General features: G+C 53.5%; 1 protein-coding gene across 5 annotated transcripts in view; it reads right to left on the bottom strand.

The window, feature by feature from the left end:
- MTMR14 (myotubularin related protein 14) overlaps positions 1–20,580 on the bottom strand; it is a 59,605-nt gene that overhangs the window by 7,575 nt on the left and 31,450 nt on the right. For 2 of the 5 annotated variants that reach the window (XM_034775876.1, XM_034775878.1), the window contains exons 9-17: positions 20,224–20,298; positions 17,089–17,155; positions 15,817–15,902; positions 15,281–15,357; positions 14,968–15,004; positions 13,825–13,895; positions 12,955–13,004; positions 12,590–12,728; positions 9,160–9,369 (exon numbers count right to left, since the gene is read on the bottom strand). In XM_034775876.1, coding sequence (XP_034631767.1) covers positions 9,160–9,369; positions 12,590–12,728; positions 12,955–13,004; positions 13,825–13,895; positions 14,968–15,004; positions 15,281–15,357; positions 15,817–15,902; positions 17,089–17,155; positions 20,224–20,298 — 812 coding nt within the window. Of the gene's footprint in view, positions 1–4,377; positions 6,443–9,159; positions 9,370–12,589; positions 12,729–12,954; positions 13,005–13,824; positions 13,896–14,967; positions 15,005–15,280; positions 15,358–15,816; positions 15,903–17,088; positions 17,156–20,223; positions 20,299–20,580 lie in introns of those variants that run through there. The other 3 variants (XM_034775877.1, XM_034775879.1, XM_034775880.1) reach the window with 2 other exon arrangements.

Raw genomic sequence — 20,580 nt, 5'->3', positions numbered from 1 at the left:
CCAATGGTTAATCACCTCCACTTAAAAATTTGCCTCGTATTTAGAACCCGAATTTGGCTAGCTTCAACTTCCAGCCATTGCATCTTGTGCTTTTGTCTGCTAGCCTGAAGAGCCCTCTAGTATCAGACACCTCGTCCCCACATAGGTACTTCCAGAGTGATCAGGTCACCTCAAATCCTCTCTTTGGTAAGCTGACTAGGTAGAGCTTTGAAGTCTCCCTGTAAGGCAGGTTTTTCATCCCTCTTCTTTGAAGCCTCTAGGCAGTGAGGAACTAACTACACAGCAGCTGTTGTGGTTATAGCCCAGTAGTTCAATTCTGTCCAGGCCACTGCCACCTTCAGCACCGGCCAGGGCTAACGGAAGGGACAAGCCTGGAGCGGAATGACAGCAACATACCCACAAGGACTTTGGAGGCTCCTGGGGAAAACGGGGCTGCACGTGTCTGGATTCTCCAAGCCCACCTGTGACATGGACAAGGATGATTCTGGGCTAGACTCCTCATGGCTGTGAACTCGGAGGTCCAGAACACTTGCACCAGGGAGCAATTTGCTCTTTTAGCTTTAGTTTTGTGGGGGCCATAGGCATCCAAATGGTGCAAGGATGTGCCTAAAACCCTTATATTTGGGAGTCCTTAAAAGGAGGCACTGCAGGCCGAAGAGGAAAAAGACAACAGAAAGCACAAAGCATCGACTCCAAGGCCAAAGGGGAGATGAATACTATTTGAACTGGATCAGTGGCATGGAGTCTCCTTATGGCCCATCCTGCCCGTCCCACTGCCCCAGAGCAGCTGCACCCCCAACTCTTGCTGTATCCTCCAGAATTTGAATTTTTCCTTCTGCTTGCTAAGGTCAGGGCCTTCACCACACTTCATCTGCTGCTGATTTACCAGATGGGAGAATCTCATTCCCATTTCATGTGGCTATTACTGTGCTGCCACACAAAAGCTCTGTCCAGGAAACGGGGAAGTTCAGAGCAGTAAAGACACTGAAATGGAACTGGCCTAGAGGACAGACAGGAAGCCACCCTCCAATTATGGTTCTGCTGAAACAAACAGTGGTTCGGAGCCCTAAGAATTGTCAGAGAAGTGGCCTTAACACTTGGTTTTGAAGCTAGGTATGTGCAGCTCCAGATGCCAATTTCTCCTCTTGTAGAGCAGATCCTAGCCACTCCAGAAGCTCCGCGTCAGAAAGCCAGCCCTGCACACTGCAATCGTGTTTGAGGTTGAGGTTCCATGTACAATAGGCAAATTTGTGCCTTTGCTAACTATTGCTACAGGAATTGGGCTGTTCCTACGACGCAGACACTGCACAAAAGCATGTTTGCCTTTCGGCAGAGCTTGGTCGGGATCCTCTGGATACTTCTATTACAATAGCCCTCCAACTCCTTTCCTTATAAAAGGGATGTGGATAATAAAACAAGCAGAGCAACATGCTGTCACGGAGCGTGGGGGGAGGAGGGGGGGGGGTCAGGGCCCTGCACACCCCCCACTTCCTGCAATTCACCGGGACTCTCAGCCAGCCGGTAACACGGCAGGTTTATTAGATGGCAGGAACACAGTCCAAAACAGAGCTTGTAGGTACAGAGAATAGGACCCCTCTGTCAGGTCCATCTTGGGGGGTGGGGAGCCCAGATCCAAACTCTGCGTCTTTCCTGGGTCAGGAGGCCACCTGATCTCTTTGTTCTCCAACACCTTCAGTTGGTACCTTTGCAGGGGAGGGGCCCAGGCCATCAGCTGCCAGGAGACAGGGTGTCGGCCATTCTCTGTGCAGACCCCTGCACACCTGCCCTCTAAGGCTCTGCAACAATCACACACCCTTATCCCACCACCTAGATACTTAAGAAAGGCACAGGGGAAACTGAGGCACCCACACAGTATTCAGAGAAAACATTAAGAACATTCCTATTTCGTCACACATGCCTGTGGGTAGGCCTGACCATCCTCACCAATGCCTAAGCAGCCATTCTTCTCCAAGAGTTTTCTTGGCTACAATCAGTTAAAGTTGGTGACAGCTGCATATTTTTTTTTACCCAACCACACATGGCCACTTTTTGGAAGACGGCTATACAATTTGTGTAAGTTGCCAGACTAACCTTTTGGTGACCTAGGATAGAAAAGGACTTTTCAAACTTTCAAGTGTTTATTCCCAGTTGTAATCAGTTTATTCCCGGTTATTCCCAGTTGTAATCAGCCATCGAGAATGCCTTAATGCAGCTGTAGCTCATACGGGCCCTGGAAATCCCACGACGGCCTTTTGATTTTTGGTGGAATGACTGAACTCCTCTTACCCCAGTCTACCCCCCAACTGCCTCGGCCTCCTGGGCCTCCATGTTCCATCTAGGAGCTTTCCAAACACCCTCTCCCCCTGTAGCGGAATCCCTTCTTCCTCGGTTAAACGTACTAAAGGGAGAGGTGGTGGCAGGTGTAAGGAACGAGTATCCCAGACTGAGATTTTAGTTCAATAGGAATATGTCAGGCAGTCACCTGATACAACACCTAGAGCATAAATAATAAAGGCCCAACTGGACCTAGATTCTGTAGCAAGATTCCTGGATTCTGAGACTCCCTGCTGGGGCAGACTCATCGAACCAAGAGTCGTTTTTAATTAAATGGAAAGTGAGTGGTGGGGGTACAGCGGCCCAAGTCTATTTTAATATTCCATTCAGGTTTGCACTGGCCCCACATTAACTATGTCAAATAACTGAAAAATCCCTAGAGCACTTGGGAAAGGGACAAGAGCTACAGCTCTAGTGCGGACCACATCCAAAGCACAGGCACCGGGGCGATGGCCACATGCAGGCGCGATGGAGGTGTACCCCACAGAGCAGGGGAGGGGAGACTGGGTGGCATGTACACCAGCACAACTGAGATTCAGGTCCGAAGAGGGCAATAGATTAGCCAGTTTAGGAACGAAGCTGTCTGCCGGGGGTGCACACAACTATATGCTGTCACAGCGGGATCTGCATCAGAGCTGTGCCCTTCTCACAAACCTCTGATGGCGGAGAGGGGATGCTAGGATGAAAATGAGCCTCAGACCCCCCGAGTGGGAGGAGAATCCCTCAGAAATAAGAGACAGGCTAGTGAGACAAGACGGACAGAATATAAAGAGGAGTGGCACGGCTGACCCTTTACGCAAGTGCAGCAGGACCATTAAGTCTGCTGGCTCCCTAGGCGGGCCACAAACTAGCAACTGCTACCCTCAAATGGTTCCATTTAATGAGGTCACGGCTCCCCATGCAGCACCTTTTCCCACAGAACGCTCTCTGGCTTTCCGAGCATGCGGACTTCCGCCTGCACGGAGGGAGACAAGGCTTTCAGCACAGGAGCAGCCAAGACTAGTTCCTCTTCTACGAAGTGTGAGAGGACTCGTGTCAGCCAGCCTGGCTGCTTGGCTTGCATCTCACCCCTTTTCTGCCATTCTTCACATGCCATTTGTCCAGGTTGTTATAAACCGTGTGGAGAAGAGGCTGCATTTCCCTACACCCTTACACTAGTGCAAGCATCACCAAATTCAGCTGCAAAGTATGAATGCTCTTTAGAAGGTTAAAACGATCACAAACTGGACTAGAGCACTCATTCCAGAGGAAGGACAGGCAGGTTTCTTGCAGCCCCTTCCAGCCCTCGGATGGAAACAGCTGGTAAGTGGCACTTGGCAGCTATTGGCATTTACAATATTGGCTAAATCTCAGGCACCTATTTACCAGTCTTCTTAATGCTGTAGCATCCTGGAGCACAATACTGTATGAGCACAATTCCCTTGCAGCATAAGCCACATGCCAATCACAGAACTACAGGTTAGCAGGGACCACAAGGGTCATCTAGTCTAACCCCCTGCCAAGGTGCAGGATTCGTTGTGTTAAACCATCCAAGACAGGTGGCTCCAGCCTCCTTTGGAAAACCTCCAGTGAAGGAGCTTCCACGACCTCCCGAGGCCTCTGTTCCACTGTTCTTATAGTTAAGAATTTTTTTCTGTGCTTTAATCTAAGTCTGCTATGCTATGGTTTGAACCCATTGCTTCTTGTTCTGCCCTTGGTGGCAAAAGAGAACAACTTTTCTCCATTTTTTTTGTGGCAGCCTTTCAAGTATCTGAAGACCACTGTCAGATTCCCCCCCCCCCCCTTTAATTTCCTCTTTTCCAAACTAAACATACCCAGTTCCTTCAGCCTTTGCTCATATGGCTACATTCCTTCCCTTTGATCATCTTTGTCGCTCGCCTCTGGATCCTTTCCAATTTCTGTACATCCTTTCTCTACATTGGTGACCAAAGTTGGACACCACTACTCCAGCTGAGGTCTACCCAGCGCTGAATAGAAGGCTACTACCATCTCCTGTGACTTGCATGCTATGCTTCTGTTCATGCAACCTAACATTGCATTTGCTTTTTTTGCAACAGCATCGCGTTGCCGACTTATTCGGAGGCTGTGATCCACCACAACTCCCAGATCCTTCTCAGCAGTGCTGCTGCCAAGCCAGTTTTCCCCCAGTCTGTATTTGCGCATTTGTTTTTTCTTCCCTAAGTGCAGCACCTCACATTTGTCTTTGTTGAATTTCCTTTTGTTGTCTATAGTCCAGTTCTCCAACTTATCAAGGTCCCTCTGAATTTTAGCTCCATCCTCCCAAGTGTTGGCAACTCCTCCCGCATCCCCCAGCTTTGTGTCATCTGCAAACTTGATCAGTCTGCTCTCTATATCTGCATCTAGGTCATTAATAAAGATGTTAACAACACCAGACCCAGACCAGATCCCTGCAGAACCCTAGTTGAGACCTCCCACCAACCCCACATCATTCCATTAATAGTGACTCTTTGTTTGCAGTTGTTTAACTAATTATGTATCCACTTAACGGTAGTTCTGTCGAGCCTGCTTTTCTCCAGCTTACTTATCAGAATGTCATGTGGGACTGTGTCCAAAGCCTTGCTGATATCCAGGTATATTATGTCCACTGCATTCCCCCTATTCACCAAACCAGTTACCCTGTCAAAGAAGGAAATCCGGCTGGTTTGGCAGGATTTGTTCTAGGTAAATCCATGCTGGCTGCTAGTGATCACCCTCCATCCTCCCGGTATTTGCAAATGGAATGTTTTATACATGGCTCCCGTAGCTTCCCAGGTATCAAAGTCAGGCTGACTGGTCTGTAGTTCCCTGGCTCCTCCTTTCCCCTCCTTTTAAAGATGGGCACAATGTTAGCCCTTCTCCAGTCTTCTGGGACCTCCGTCAGGGCCTTGGCAACGTCACACTCTTCACCACAGTATCAGTTCAATTTGTAGCATAATCAGAGCTTCAGTTCTGGAAAGACTCCTCATTTCCTTCTGCAGTCAGGTGTTTCAGTCCTGGTCCTGGCAAGCTTTGGGCCTGGTTTCTCTTTAGGACAGAGAATGACAGATGTCCAGCACAGACATGGTAAAACCTCTAGCTACCAAGCACCTCAAAGCAACTGTGAGAAAAATGTCCCAATGCTGGCTGAAGAGAATCCATGGTCACCAACTACAGCATCCACAGATCCCACTGAGTAGCCACACGCACTGGGGAGCTGCTCTTTGCAGTCAGAGCACATTACTGAACTGGCTGCAGCAGCATTTAAAGAGCTAGTGTTTCCTGTGAGTCACACAGCCACCAGAAGACCCCGGGGCTGGATTCCTTGCCTCGTAACAGAGCACAGCACACCAGGGTTGATTAATAGACTTAACAGCACAGGCAACATTTGTTCAGTTTGCTAATCCAGCGTCACGTGTGCGCGCTCGCGAGTCAATGCCCCAATGCAGACACACTGCATTTTTCTGCAACTTCACTGGCTACTACTCCCAGGAGTAGTGTGAAACATGAGCTTCAGGTCACTGTATCTACAGCCCAGTTCACACAGGCACAAGGAGTTAAGAGGCAACTTGTGTTGTTTCTAGACACAAAGCATTCAGCTGGCGAGATCATTATGTCCTGCTCTGCAAATGCCTAGCAAGTTTGGGACACAGCCTATGCAGAGATGTGGTGGGAAGTGGTTTTCTGTCAACCAGAGACCTGACATCTGACTTTGCCTTTGGACTGGGTCATGGGCCACTAATCACATTATTAGTCTGACAGAAGCTCCAGCCCCTGGAGAAGCCCACACACTGGCCAAGTGTCACATATGCAACGTTTCCTTCTAGGATGCCCCAGTGGAAACACCTAAAGGGTCATCCTGGTGTTCAACCTTTAGGTATCCTGCTCAGGTACCCTTCCCCTTCCTCCACTACTCGTCGGCATTCCTCTGCTCTCCACGCTGGCTGCACCTGGAACAACTGGGATTAGCTGCTTGAAGTGCTGTTGGCCCACTAGGAACAGTCCATGTTTCCCCGGCTGCTGCTGCTGCCGTGGCCAAGTGTTTTGTTGCCATGACCACATGGCCAGAGGTCAAGATAGTCAAGTGCAGTTGTTTCCTCAGTTTAGACCTTCCCCAGGAACCAGCCTCCAGCTGTAGAGACAAGAGCATTTCTGGCAGCATGGTCAGCTAGTGGACTCCAGCCGCTCCCATGAGGACACTCCAGCCAAGTGTCTGTTCATAAGGGGCCAAGGGAAAGAGCTTCCTCCTTGCTCCACTCTCACATATGCCCCTCTCCCTCCAGCACAGTGATGCTGGATGGACAGGTCAGTGGGTAGGGTGCTGGCCTGGGCCATGGGAGACCTGGGGCAAGTCACCTAGCTTCTCTAAACAATGGGGCTAGTCATGTTCTCCCATCTCACAGGGCGGTGTAGGGATAAATACACTGATGAGTGGGAAGCACTTTGAGATCTACTGATGAAACACACTAGATAGGAAATAATAATATTGCCTATTTTGCATTCAAATGTATGTTCCCCCCGTCCCCAGGTAGAACTTCAGCTGGAGATTGTGACAGACCCTCTGACTGGATGTGATCTGGATTCACGTAGCCAGAGAGGAGGCCCTAGCAGTGCTGAGTGGGGTGATACAATCCCTTCCTTGCCCCAGCCATGTCCGTCTCTAATTAGGAGGGTGTAGTTGGACCATGCTCCCAGCTCGCCTGGGAGTGATCAGCTCAATCCCTGGAGACGGACGGAAGGCTGTGTATGGACCAAGAGGTGGCTGGATTCAGCAGAGAAGTGGGAGCTGGAGCAGTGTAACTGCTGCCCTGCCAACTGCACCCCTTTCCTAGGGTCACCCAGCCACGAGCTTACAGCCGGCTTTCGGGGACACGGGTGGAGAGGAAAGCCAAGCTGCTTCTGTATCAAGGAAAGCACATCTCTACTCTGTGCTGGTGCTGCTGGGAGCCTGTATATTCCAATTGTCCAAGGGAACGAGAGTCCAACTCAGCCCATTACATACAACTGTCTCCACGAGACAGCCAGGGCTGGAGCCAGTATGAACAGGACTTGTCACGTTAGAAGAGCTGTGCTCAGAGTTCTGGGGAAGTCACGGATCAGCGTAACGACGAGCTGGAAGACTCTAGGAAGGGGAGGAATGTTCCTAGTGGAAATCTCGGTGTACTTCTGCTTGGTCCCAGTTAACGGCATGAGACTGCCACCCCTTCTTGGGCACTGTTTATCAGGGCAGAGAAAGAGCTACGAGCAGGGCCTATGGATGGACAGAACAAACTTTACCCTACTGGCTGCTACTGCCTCTCCCCAGCCATCTCTTGGGACCCCAGAATCCAGCACGACTCTCTTGGATGTTCACCCCGAGTGGGAAAGGCATCCTAACCAGACAGACTCAGGGAGGGACATTAGCTGCACTGGCTTCTGCTAAATCCTGAACACTGGGGGTCCTGCTGTCATCCCTCCCCAGGGTCACTTTTCCTTCCCCCACCTTGTTTCTCTTCCTTCCCCTCTTATAAGAGGGAGGCAAAAAGACTGGCTGAGTTGCCAAGACAGCGCCTCCTTTCACAGCAGACTGGGAGCCTGTGACTGGAGAGGCAGCTTAGCCGTGTCAGTGAGGGGCTACGCTGGGCCTGTTAATCCAGCAGGGAGGTTACAAGCAAAAGCAACTATCAAGAGACAGAAGCTGCATTTCTCTTTGCTATTCCCCTGCCCTCCTTGGACCATTATCTTCCCAGCGTTTGAGCCTGTTCATTCCAAGACAAAACAGCGGCAGCAGCTCAAGAGAATCGAAATGACTGCCTGCGGCGCAGAGAGGACCCTTCAGACTAGCGACGGAGACTGTCAGTGATTTCTCTCTGTAACAGACTCCACACACACACACCAAGTGCAATTAAAGGCTCTACCTGTTTTCCTTCCGTTTCTCTGGATTGAGGAGAGGTCAATACTATTTAAATGGCGGCTGTTGTGATAGGAGTCACCAGCGACAACTCAGCAGGAAACCCCACGTAATTGTGAACAAGGGCTTAACAACATCTTCTTTCTCACTGGCCCTCAACACACAGAGTCGGCGCTGCAGGCTCCTCTCCATCCCTCACTCCCCAGACTCCCCTCCCTAGTACCCCAACTCACTGGTGCTGCACAAAGGCAGTGATCAGACTCCAGAGGCTGCTGGAATGCTCTTCGTTATGGAAAGGAACTCACTTGGTTTTAGCCCAAGTTTTAGCCTGTGTCCTGGCTAATCTCCTGACTTCCCTGGGTTCTCACCACGCCCCCCTGCACTGTGGGAATGCACAGCCACCACACAGCCCAACGCACAGGCTCAGAGCCCCTGCACTGTGCAAGCCTGACCGCCCGCTCTTCGCGATTACATCTTCCTCTGCCAGGGGAGCTCAGGGGTTCAGGGGAACAGACTCGGATGTCAATGGGTGCAGTTCAGTTGGAGCAGGTCCCCACCCCCCCTGCCTCCACATGACACTTTGCTTCAAGTCTCCTGTGCACGTACTGAACATTTGCTTCCAAGCACAGAGCGCACTTCCAGCACCGGGAGAGCTGAGCATGCAGGAGGGAGAGATCAGAGACCCTGTACTTACTGAATCAGCGGGGCCGAGACCGGCGCGCAGTTCACGTCAGGTGGGACCGCCACCACCAGTTCTGCCTCCGCACACTTATGTTATTTGTGCATATGGACTGAGGCAAGAATCACCGGGAGCATTTCTCTGGCCTATATTATACAGATAATGGCCCCCTTCTGAGCCTCAGTCTATAAACCCACTGCACACCAGGTCTTCAGAGCAGCATGCTCCCTATACCCGACCTTTATTTTGCTAAGAAATGGTCTGCTTTGATGCACCTCACCTGGGTTTTGGGACCTCCAGTGGGCTGCTTCCAGCCCTCAGGAAGGTGTCAGAATGGTTTGAGGAGGAGGAGCTAGAGGACTTTGCTTCCTGGTAAGGCGGTCGGTCTTCAGACTGCGGGGTCCGGCTCCAGAGCACCGTTTGGGGAGAGGATGTGCGGCTCTTCCGCCTGCAGGACAACAGGAGCCCTGGGTGAGACATCAACTTCCCCCTGCAGGAAGCCATTCCATGTCAGGGCAGAGATTCCGCCCCGCCCCCGCCTACAGAGATTCAGCTCCCGCCGAGCCCAGGAGGACAAATTAGTCAGGTGTAACTGCACCAGCAGAGTCTGCCAGACAGATGTGCCCTGCCCCTAGCATCTGCTGAGCTCTCGCCCCCCGAGCCAGCTCACACTTCTGGAGTGCGGCACGTCAGAGAAGAGAGGGAGCAAGAGGCCATTCTGGCCCATCGCCTGGGGCCAGGGCAGGATTGGCCCATACGGGCACATTCTAATGTTCTGTCCCATCTAATTTTAACATGCCCCAAGCGCCAGGCCTCCCAGCATGTCCCTGGGGAAAGACGACTCCAGTGAACACCCATAGACGCGTGCAGTGCTGTCATGAAGGGTATGTCTGCACTGCAATGAAACACTTGCAGCTGGATCGTGGCAGCTGACTCGACCTGCGGGGCTGTAAAATTGACATGTAGACATTTGGGCACAGGGGGACCCAGAGCTTGGGCTGCAGCCTGAGCCCAAACGTCTATGCTGCAATGTTACTTCCCCAAGAGCCGGAGTCAGCCAACGCAGGCCAGCGGTGGGGGTTTCACAGCAGTGTAGACATACCCAGGTGAATAAAACTGTGTAAGCAGCTGGAGGGGAAGGACGTGAGAGGACAGAACCTCTGCGTCCCTTCAATCTTTCTTGACAAGTCAGCCAGCTGTGCCAGGCCTCTGATCGCTGTCACTCCTCTGTTTGGGCCCCCCACTGAAGGGTGCAGTCGCATCACAGCTCTAGAGACAGGGCTGCTCTCCCTACATGGCTGGCATGTCTCTGCATTGACCCTCTTCTAGTCATACCACACTCCAAACTCCTGTCCAGTTTGCTGCCCACCACCGCCTCCTAGCTGAAAGCCATTACTGCTTCCCTTACGTGCCTGCCAATGGAGGGAGAGTTATGAACTGATCCCCCAGCCTTGCAAGTCAATCAGGGTTCCCCTCAGACACCAAGGATTTTCTGGGAGGAGCACTAGCTCTGTTCTCCCAAACGACAAACAGTTGGCCAAAGACCGCTCTAGCCCTTACCCTCTTGCTGTTACTGCAGTGTTGTCCTCAGTGCAAACCAGCAGAGCTAATGAAATGCCCAATATGGTGACAAGAACTGGGGCAGGCAGAGCCCTGAAGGAAGGTTTTCAATCCAAGGCCCCCTACAAGCTAGTGTAGCCATCCTGGCCTCCAGAGAGACCACAAGTACAGACACCTGAGACTCCACAGCTAAACCCAGCTCTGTGTACAGAGGAGGAGAACACTATGTCCTCCCTTCACCCCGCAAGGGCTTGTCTGTACCACGGGGGCTGAGGTGCCCCAGCAATACTGCTGTCACAGCCATGGAAGGGTTTTTCCAATGCTGGAGGAACTCCACCTCCCGAGAGGCAGTAGCTAAGTGGAGAAGCATTCTTCTGTCGACGCAGCTGTCTCTACGCTGGGGTTAGGCAGGCACAGCGACAGTGCTCAGTTTTTTCACACCTCTGAGCAAGTATTTATGTTGATCTAAACGTTTAGTGTAGACCAGGCCTCAAATGTCCCACCCTTCAGCTGCTAACGGCGTGTATGGACCTCAGGTCAGCACTCTGCCAACATTCCTCCCTGCGTAACCTGCAGGGATCTCAGTGTCTACCTAAGCAAGGAGAGCCTGCGCGTTTGGCAGAACGCATGTACATGGAATTGTTTGGCACCCACAGCAACACCCCAGCCCCCCGGCACCCACAGTAAGTGAGTGAAGCAAAAATACACAAGTGTGAGTCAGCCCCACAAGAACAGCAGCTGTTTCCTCCTCTAGCCTTCCCAATACATCCTGGCTAGTCCATGTTTTGCTTCAACAGGAAGCGCCAGGGGGAGGAACAATGCTATTCAGGTTTTGAGTCTGTGGCCTACCATTGTGGGTCCTATGAAGCACTGGCCATTACCCAGAGCCCTGGGGTGAGGGGACTGCTTTGTACTTGTCACGGTCGGTTTGCTGTGGACAGTCGCTCATGTTAGAGGTGACCCTGCACTAGGTCAGGTATGCAAGTGCGCTGTTTCAGCCGTCTCATCCCTGCTCTCATGGTCCCCAGGTTCGTTAAACATTTCCCTGCACAAGATACGAGGAAGCCTGGGCTGCCAGAAGCGTGCCGCAGGTTACTCTCCCCCAGAGCATTTCCAGATGCCCCAAGCACAGCCCAGATTTAATTTAAAATAATTGCGGCACAAAGTAGCATCGCTGCTTGCGTTTAGGGAGAGGAGAGAAAGAAATTAAACTCAGAGGGGCAACCCCAGAGAAAGGCTCTGAAATCCCCAAACCTAGCTGCCCCTACAATAGTGAGTCTGCCAGATACAGCCCCTTTCCTGACCCCAGTTTCACCACTGTGGCTTCACATCAGCCACAGGGGTAACCAGACCTAGGAGAGATTCTCTCCCATCACTTTTAAGGAGGAGTGGTTAGGGTTTTGCAATCTTTTTTGGAGCCATCTCCAAGAGCAGTAACCAACTATCTGGCCAGCTTCAGCCCCCAGGCCGGTACTTTGCTTTATAGTGACGGCTATTAGCTTGGGCAGCCCCTGTACAAGGTTAACCCTGGCTCCAGCTGGCACCTCCACACTGCGGAAGTGGGAGGAGACGCCAGCTGGGTGCACAGGGAGCGAGGACTGCTCCAAGAAGTCCTGCTTTTGGAGTGATCATTCTTCTCCCAAGTCCCCTGGGAGATGCAGAGTCACTAATGGGAAGTAAGAAAGCCACTCCATGTATGGAACCACTGGGGCAAATGGACCCGCAGCTCCACAGCAGGCAAGACTGCAAGAAACAACAGGCTTTGATGTGATTTAAGTGCATTTCAGAAACAAACAAAGCAGGCCCAGGCCATGCGAGCAGCTGCTCTGTCCTCAGATCATGGGCCAGGCTGTAGGCAAAGGCCTCCCGCGGAAGCGCACGGCAGCCCCTCATGGCAGGAGCATTCTCAGTACCTCCTGGAACAGAAGGCCCTGGAGCTCTGTAGCACGGGCCCGGGTTAGTGCTACAGCTGAATTCCTTCCTTCGCTCTCTGCAGTGTCCTGCTGGTGCCTGTGCCACATGGAGCGGGTGCTCAGCGAGGGGATGGCAACTCCCTGCTCAATACGCCACCTTCTGAGCACTGCACAAGGCAACACTTGAACCTGCCCCTGCCTGCTATGCCCTGGCCAGGTGCTTGGGTGGCTTCTTACCAAGCGGCCTGGGTCTGTGCGCCAGCTGGCATCAGCTCCACAGCCTCAGAGGTGAAGCTCCCAGCTGCTCCTGGTGAACTCTCCAGCACTAGGGAGAAGTCACTGCTCAGGCTCGTGGTGCTGCCCCGATCCCTCTGCTCTGCAAGAAGGAAGACAGGAGCAGACTGAAGCCAAGCCTGGGAACCTTTGATTAGCCTCATCCCCATCCTACTTCCCACCCCCATCCTTGCTGGTGCCCGAGGGCTTCATGCGTGTGGAGTGGAGAACGAAACAAACAGCTCGTGGCACTTCCCCCAGAAACCCATTCAGCCCCGAGCTCTGCACTCGACCCAGGGGAGTGGCCGCCGTTCCGGGACAGCACTCACTGAGCATGCAGATTTCTTCCACCGTGAAGCCAGGCAGCAGGCTCTTCCTCCTGGGGGGATGGGAAACGGTTACACAGGATCAGAACTACGGGACGTCTGCTGCCATCCTGCCAGGCCAGTGGATAGGGGCCCGTGCAGTTTAGGGATCTCAGAGCACTAACTGACCCTTGACCTGTCCCCAGCCCGCATGCCCGCTGCCTTCCGTCATAGCAAAGGACGGCAAATAGAATGGGGCTTGTCCCTCTGCTCGCCTGGCCCGTGACAGAACTGGTGTTTGCAGTGCTGTGGGTCCCAAAGTTCCCCTTCCAGAGGAGCCGACACGGAGCAGTCCCTGGCTGGGGTGATGGTAACGGACGTGCTTCTACCCCCAACTCCCAGCTGGGGTGGGAAGGGAGGAGAGCGCTCAGCTCCCGCAGCTTGGAGGGACCCGGCAGAACTCTATGCCGAGAGGTTTAGTTAAAACTGTTAGAAGCCTCCTCCAGGGAGGGGCTGGATTCCTGCCATCTCTACACACCGAGGGGCTATTGTCCAGCCCTCTCTGCTCCCCCGAGGCCCTTCTCTTACAGCAGCACAAACGGGACTTGCTGCGTGGCCAGGAGGCGAGTCAGAGCCCTCTCGGCCATTGACTCAGCCGGGCTAATGGACCCTACAGACACTTCATTCAGCTGAGAGCACATTTCAGCCTGGGCAGCTTTTCCGAGGGTGATGTGCGCACCTCACAAGCCTTGGCCCCATTCTTCAGCCTTCTGAGTGCAGAATAAATTAAGGGAAATTGGGCCAGGACACCAGGGCCTCCATCTCCCCATGGTAACAGCACTAACGAGTTGCTTGGCTCTTTAGTCCAGGCAGCAGCCAGCACAAGCTCCTTACCTCTGCAGCTTCACAGCAGAGAACTCCTCAGAGGTGATGTGCTTCAGAAAATTGAAGCAGAAAAAGAAAATCTGTGCAAAGGGAGAGAGAAGAGAAGCTTGAGAAGAATCCACAGGGGCTGCAGCCTCTTATTTTAATGGGGGGAGGATGCTGAGGGGAGGGGGCAGCAATGCACCTGCAGCTACCACCAGAGAGTTCAGCGTTAGTCAGAGTCACGTTTTGGGCCTTCTGTTTCAGAGCCCTCTGCTGGCTTGCCCTGGATCTGAGTGTGGAAGCCCCCCCACCAGTTGTGGCACCACCATCCTTCCCTGGCCAAGGGAGGTTCCCTTGCCCACCGAACGGGCCAGCTGGGCGAGTATGTCAGAAAGCTCTTAACCAAGGACCTTCACACAAGGCCCACCCCAGTCGAGAAGGGCCAGGACAGGTCCCGTGTCTTTGCCAATGCAGCACCAGAGGGGGAGGGTCACCCAGCAGCAGAACAGGGACGCTCAGGGGAGCAGTGACCTCCCCAACACCAAGTATCACGGCACAGTCAGCTCTCTGATCTGGCTGCGCCCCACACAGCTCCCACTGCCCGACACAAATGTCTCTTGCCAGAATGACAGCAACAGGACAGCTTATCTGCAAGGATCACAAGCCTCAGGACTGTGGTGCATCAGCCCACAGCTCTGACAGCTAAATAGCAGCTATGAACCCCCCGGTGCCAGAGCGCCCCGCAGAGAGGCGTGCGGGTTAGCCACCCAGTTTGTGAACAACTTCTCAACTAACTATGTTTCAGCACTCGGAATTCAGAAGCCTGAAGCGTCCCTTCTCAGAGCTGAAGCGAACCGTTATATCTCCGGGCACTGTTGTCCAAGATGAGGTAAGGAAGGCCCTGCTGCACTGACAGCGGACACGTTGGGATTACAAGATCTAATCCACCCACATTCAGTCCTTGGGCCCTGGGAGAGCGTTCCTTCACGGAAGGAAGGAGCAGACACAAGGTACAGTCCTAATACCGCCAAGGCCTGGCTACAATGGCTGCCCAGCCAGATCAATGAGATGCTGAGCTGCAAAGATGGCTACTACCTTGAGCCTGCTGCCTAGTGGCAGAGTACTGCACTCAGGCCCTGCTCGCCTCCTGCCTCCTGCAGGGCCACTCACCTCTTCTCCTTTACTGAGCCGATCAACCAACATGTGCCTGGAAAGAGAGCAAGGGAAAGGAGATCACAAAGTAGGAACGAGAACGAGCAGTGAAGGACCAGGCCATGAGCTGTCAGGCACAGGCAGCGGCCATAGGCGTCAGCAGAACCTGCACGAGCCCCTCCCGCCCAGCAGCTTTAAGCAGATGTGCCAACTCCCCCGAGGAAAGCCATCCCCTCAACCCAAGCAGGTCATCCCCTAACCAGACCATGAGAGGGCCCCTCTGAGAGCCTGCCCAGCCCTGGGCAGTGTCTGCACCTCTCAGCGAACCTACCCGAAAAGGAACCAGTCATAGGCCACTGTCAGGTAAAGAATCTCCGCAGGCTCCAGCGAGGCATGGATAAGCCCATCCTGGAAAGGAAAGAGGAGGGAAGCCTCAGGGATGCAGCAGCCACTAGAACTGGGGCTGAGGGTGCAAGCCCCACTGGGAACTGCCAAGGAGAGCGTCTCCCAGCACCACAAAGGGGGACGTCCAGCTGGCTCTCCCCCCTCCCCCCCCAGGTGCAGACCAGCCCCCGTCTCCGTTACACGGCATCTCACGTCCAAAGCAGTTTCTCGCCAGGCTGCAAGTGCAGATGCAGCCCTAATGCAGAGCTGCAGGTGCCTTACCTTGCCCCCTGGGAATACTGGGCCTCAGTACAGGCCAGCGCACCAGGCTGTGCCTCCACAGCCCATTCCCACACCCCTCTGCAGACGCTGCTCTGGTAGCTAGGAACAGCGACTGCTCTTCACCCTCTTTGGGTCACATGGCTGCTCAGCCACCCCCAAGCTGTCACTCCCCGAGGTGCAGCACCTCCATTCCGTACTCACGGCCCACAAGGAGAGGCGCAGGAGGGCGACGAAGAGAGGGGTTCGGTCCCAGCCGGATATACAGTGTACCAGAAGCCCGCTGTCATCTGCTCCAGGGGCGGGAAGGAGAGGGAGAGAGAGAGCTTTGTAAGGAGAATGGAGGGTTACTTGCACTATCCCTGTGATTCACTGCATGCCTCCCCCCCGCAGCACCGAGGGCTGTTTGCAGGGGAGGGAAGGGGGAGCACAGCTGGCCTTACTAGCTAGAACGTCCTCTTGGGAGGGCTGTCTCCAGAATGAAGGATTTGGAAGGTCCCTGGATTCAGCATGTCATGCCAAACTGCTGCAATCCTAGTCTCCCCAGCTGCTAGGAGTAAGGAATCTCCATGGAGGGGACCAGCCGGCCCACAGCCTAGAGCTGCCCAGTTACACCTCCCCAGCCCCTCACCAATCAAAGCACCAAGCCTGCCTGGGGTGAGCATTTCCATCCTTTTCCCAGTCTGAATGAGCTAGACCTCGGCTCCAGGAGCAGCAGGTCCCCTTTCACCCCAGAGATGTGACGACATCGCCACAGAGCAGAGTGGCCAAGAACAGGCCACCACCACCTCCATTATACAGATTGTTCACAGGGCATAGGCCATGTGGCAGCAGCACACAACTTGGCTGCTAAGTCACCCTGGGCTCCTCCTAGGCTGTGAGGGTGTTGGCAGCGATCTGATAGATGTAAGTCTGCAAGTGTTGAGTGCAGTGTCTGACACTGCTCTAGATCTACATGCCACCAGCCCAGAGCTGAGGAGCTTGGCAAGAAGGGAATGAAAATGAAACAGATAAACGGAGACCCTTTTGGAGCCCCTTCTGAGGCCAAACCCAGAGAAACGGCCCCAGCAAGACAGGAACAGCAGGCTTTTCCCTTCAGCTTCTATAAACCCTAGTCTTAGTGCACAGCTTTCAAAAGCATCAAAGTGACTTGGAGCCCATCTCATCGCACCAGGGAGGCTCAGAGCTGGGGTCTAAGTCACTTTCATGGAAAATGGGACCTTGGCCTTTGACAATTTGATTTGTACATAATCAGCCGCCCAGCCAGTGGGGAAGGAGAGGCCTCGTCCAAGGGTTGGGATTTTCCTGGGTAACAGGACTCCCCTTTGAGTACTGACGTCCAGGACAACACCCCACAAGGGGCAGAAGTCACGTTCTCTAACAGGACTGGAGAGTGGCAGTGTTAGTGCTCTGGAGAAAGCCCATACGCTCTGGCCACAGAGCCAGCTGGGAGTGCAGAGAAGGAGCAAGCCTTACCGTCCCCATTGATGAGTGAGATCAGCAGCTTCAGGTAGTTCTGTGTCTGTTGCACCAGGTCCCAGCTCTGTGGAGAACAGGAGGTGAGGCCCTGCATACAATTAACCACTGCCCTGCAGCATAGGGAGCCGGCTCTCCTCTTTCCATGGCCGAACGCAGGAAGAGGGTGCGAGGGCTCAGACAATCCCATGGCAATGTCCAAGGGGGCAGTCCTTCCCCTCCCTACCCGGCCTCCCACTGGCGTGCCAAGGTGCCAGCCGTGCAGTCCAGGAGACCCTGCCAATAAGGCAGAGATTGGGACCAGGGGTTGGGCAACAAAAGCAATTCTGCTGCTCACAGGACTTCCCCAAGAATCTGTTCAAACCTCCGAGAACAGGTTCTTTTGACTAAAGGGAGGACACAGAACCCATTTTGCCATCACAGCAGCAAGGCGGACCAAGCAGCATAGGAAATACAGACATTCTGCTGAGCTTTCCCTGGGCCACAGTATGTTCAGGACGACGACCCAGAGCCAAAGAACTCCCTACTGAGTGCCGACCCATTTCTGCCAAAACCCCAAATGCGTATGGGGAAGGGTGACTGAGTGGTGGTGTTCCAGCTGCAGCGTGCGCTGGGACAGGCATGCCGTGGTGAGGAGAGCCTCCCCTGTGACTGGAGTGCTCTGCCTGCAAGGCTCAGACAAGCCTGCCTAAGTGACCCCCTCCCCTTGCTCCACAGACAGGTAACAGACTTCTGGAGCCACGGCATTCCCAGCAGTAGCACAGGAGGGTGGCTAAATCCAGAGAGCTCAAATGCTAAAAGGTCACGGGAAGCAGATATTTTACCTCCCTAAACAAAACCCTTCCAGTGCCCTATTAGCACGATCACAGCCCATCAGCATTTGGCCATCAAGTGGTGACTGACTTCAGGGGGCTCTGCCTCTTCGGCAGCCTGCACTCACACCACCCCAGCAAGGCTGCGTTTGGGGAAGGCATGGAAGGTGCAGGCAACCGAGCCTTCTAATCTTCCCCACTGCCAGTGAATGAACGGAGTCTCCTCTCAGCCCTGCTCCAGCAGCAGGGGACAGAACACTGCAGTAGCACCCGAAAGCGCTCGGTGATGGTCAGACGTACAAAGACACCTGTCCTGCTCTGCAAAGCCTGCAATCTCAGAAACAGGTAAGTGGGGGGAAGGGGCACACCATAGGCCTAGGGGGCAGGGGCACATGTCCTCCCAACATTTTAGGTTGGGCCTTTCATCTGCTCTCCCCCCAGTCTTGTCAGGATACCTGGGGTGAGCGATTCCCAGAGTGCCAGGTATTCTGATGAATAGAGTCGGCTGTGCTCCAGGGCATCTGTGCTCTGACTGGCTCCGCTCTGAGATTGCTGGTTACTTTTGATTCATGTTGTTTATGTTGGTATTTTAATATTTTCGTTGCTGATCCTTTGACAAATAATGGCACCAACTCTGAGAGGCCGAGAGAGCCTCTTAGTTCTCCAGGGTGAGCAGTGGAGGATGGAGTGTGCCAGGCGCTTCCGTCCTACAACTTGCCATGGAAAACCGGAGCGGCTGAGGGAGCTGCGGAAGGTCAGGACGCGAAGTGGAAAGCCTGTAGTACCGCTGCGCTCTAATGCAAGCACTAAGGAAGTCGTGGGAACCTCAGCGGTAACTCGCGCTGCTGCTGCAGTAGTGAATGAGGGGAGCACACGGGTCAGGTGGAGAGTTGTCCATGTTCCTGTCTGAACTGACTACAGACACCGCTGCAGGTCTGAACCAAGAGCACTGACTCACCTGGCACCATGAAGGGCAGAAGGAAAGAAGCCCTGGCTGATAATCTTTCAGTAGCAAGTGAAATCTGTCCAGAAGTGCCACGGAAGGCACGCTCCTTCTGGAAGTGTCTAGCGAGTAAGGTAGGGCGTGTGCGCAATACTCGGCATTTACGGAGCTTGGCCCAGATTTTGCTTTTTGCTGGTGATGTATCAATAGAACAGGATGAAATGCCGGCTATGCCAGCGATGCGATGGCATGGCATGCATTTTACAACCACTTGTGTGTACTCCATCTTCGCAGGCCATCACCACACTAAACAATCGCACCTCGAGGGCTCTATGGAGCAGGATGGGTCATCGCTTCAGCAATCCGTCAAACGGGAACACCTTCTCTGGAGAAGGCAGGTCTCGCGTTCCTTTCACGGGCATAACTCCATGAACCCACCCTGTGAGCCTACCCAAGCAAGGCCTGTAGAGCTGGGATTGGGTAATTTACTGCAGCTACTATTTGGCTACTCTGAAACTGAGGGGTGTAGTTTTCAAAGCCAAGAAGGGCCTCGTTAGCGGTGTGTGAGGGACAGTAACAACACGGGGCATGTTAGAACAGAATTGCCTGTTTCTCTGGGGATTTGGAAACCATCTAGAAAACAGGCAGCCATGTTGCTGTCTCCCCACTGCCCAGCTTAATTTGCAATGGCACCAATGCATGCAACAAAATGGCTGAGGCCAGGAATGCCCCATGTTAGTGACATTTCTGGTTTAGGGGGTAAGTCAGCTGCTTTTGTAGGCAATACTACAAGGGGGTGTTGGAGTGATTAGACCACACAAAGGTGGAGGGATGGTTCCACAAGGCGATTCCGTGCACACAGGACAACATGGAGATCTTCCGGAGAGAAAAAGAAAAGGAAGTGGAGACTGGAGTCACTGGAAGAGTGGTGGGGACACAAAATGAGGCCACACAAGCACACACGCTTTGAAGGCAAGAGCAAATGCAGATGCGAGGACCCCAGTGAAGCAACACCGATGGGGCGGGAGGCATAGAGGACCATGCTTGGAAGCAAGAAGCAGGAAAGAATTTGGGCAGTGGCATTTTGGATGGAACTGCCTCACCTGCAGTGATGAGAGGGCTCATTCTGTACGTGCAGCTCCCTGCTTTTAGATGCAGGGAGTGACAGCCTCACGATCTGAGCTCGTGTGACAAGCATGTTCCTACTCCCAGAGCTCTGCCGCCGGGGAGCCATCCCAGCAGAGCATGCAGCTAAACCTGCCACCCAGATTCACCGGGTGATGCTGCACAACCTGCACCATGCAAGAGGACAGACTAGAGAACCAGAATGGCCCCTTCTGGCCTTACTCTGAATTCACCAGCGAGCACCCCATTCCTCACCTGGTACTCGCTCCAGTCAATGTTCAAAGACCGGGTCAGAGACACTGGGATACTTAATGGAGCATCTACGTAATCCTGTAAAGAGACACCTCAGTCAATCACAGAGTACTGCTGAAGAGAAGAGAAGCCATTGGGAGGCAACCAGTTACAGACAGCAAAACAGCAAGAGACCAACGATGCTTTTAGCAGAAGGGGGCCCAGTAGAACAAACTGTGGATTGACTTGATCACTGCTCGTGTTCTGGATGCTACCAGTGCACGACTGTTTCTGCCTAAGGAGGGCTACAGTACAGAGCGCCTCTGAATGGGGATGCCTGCCGTGAGGTGAATGCTTAGGACCTGCTGGAGTGATTGGCAT

This window comes from Trachemys scripta, chromosome 7 (genome assembly GCF_013100865.1).
Source record: "Trachemys scripta elegans isolate TJP31775 chromosome 7, CAS_Tse_1.0, whole genome shotgun sequence".
Lineage (NCBI taxonomy): Eukaryota > Metazoa > Chordata > Testudines > Emydidae > Trachemys > Trachemys scripta.
This window is presented reverse-complemented; position numbering and strand designations above follow the sequence as displayed.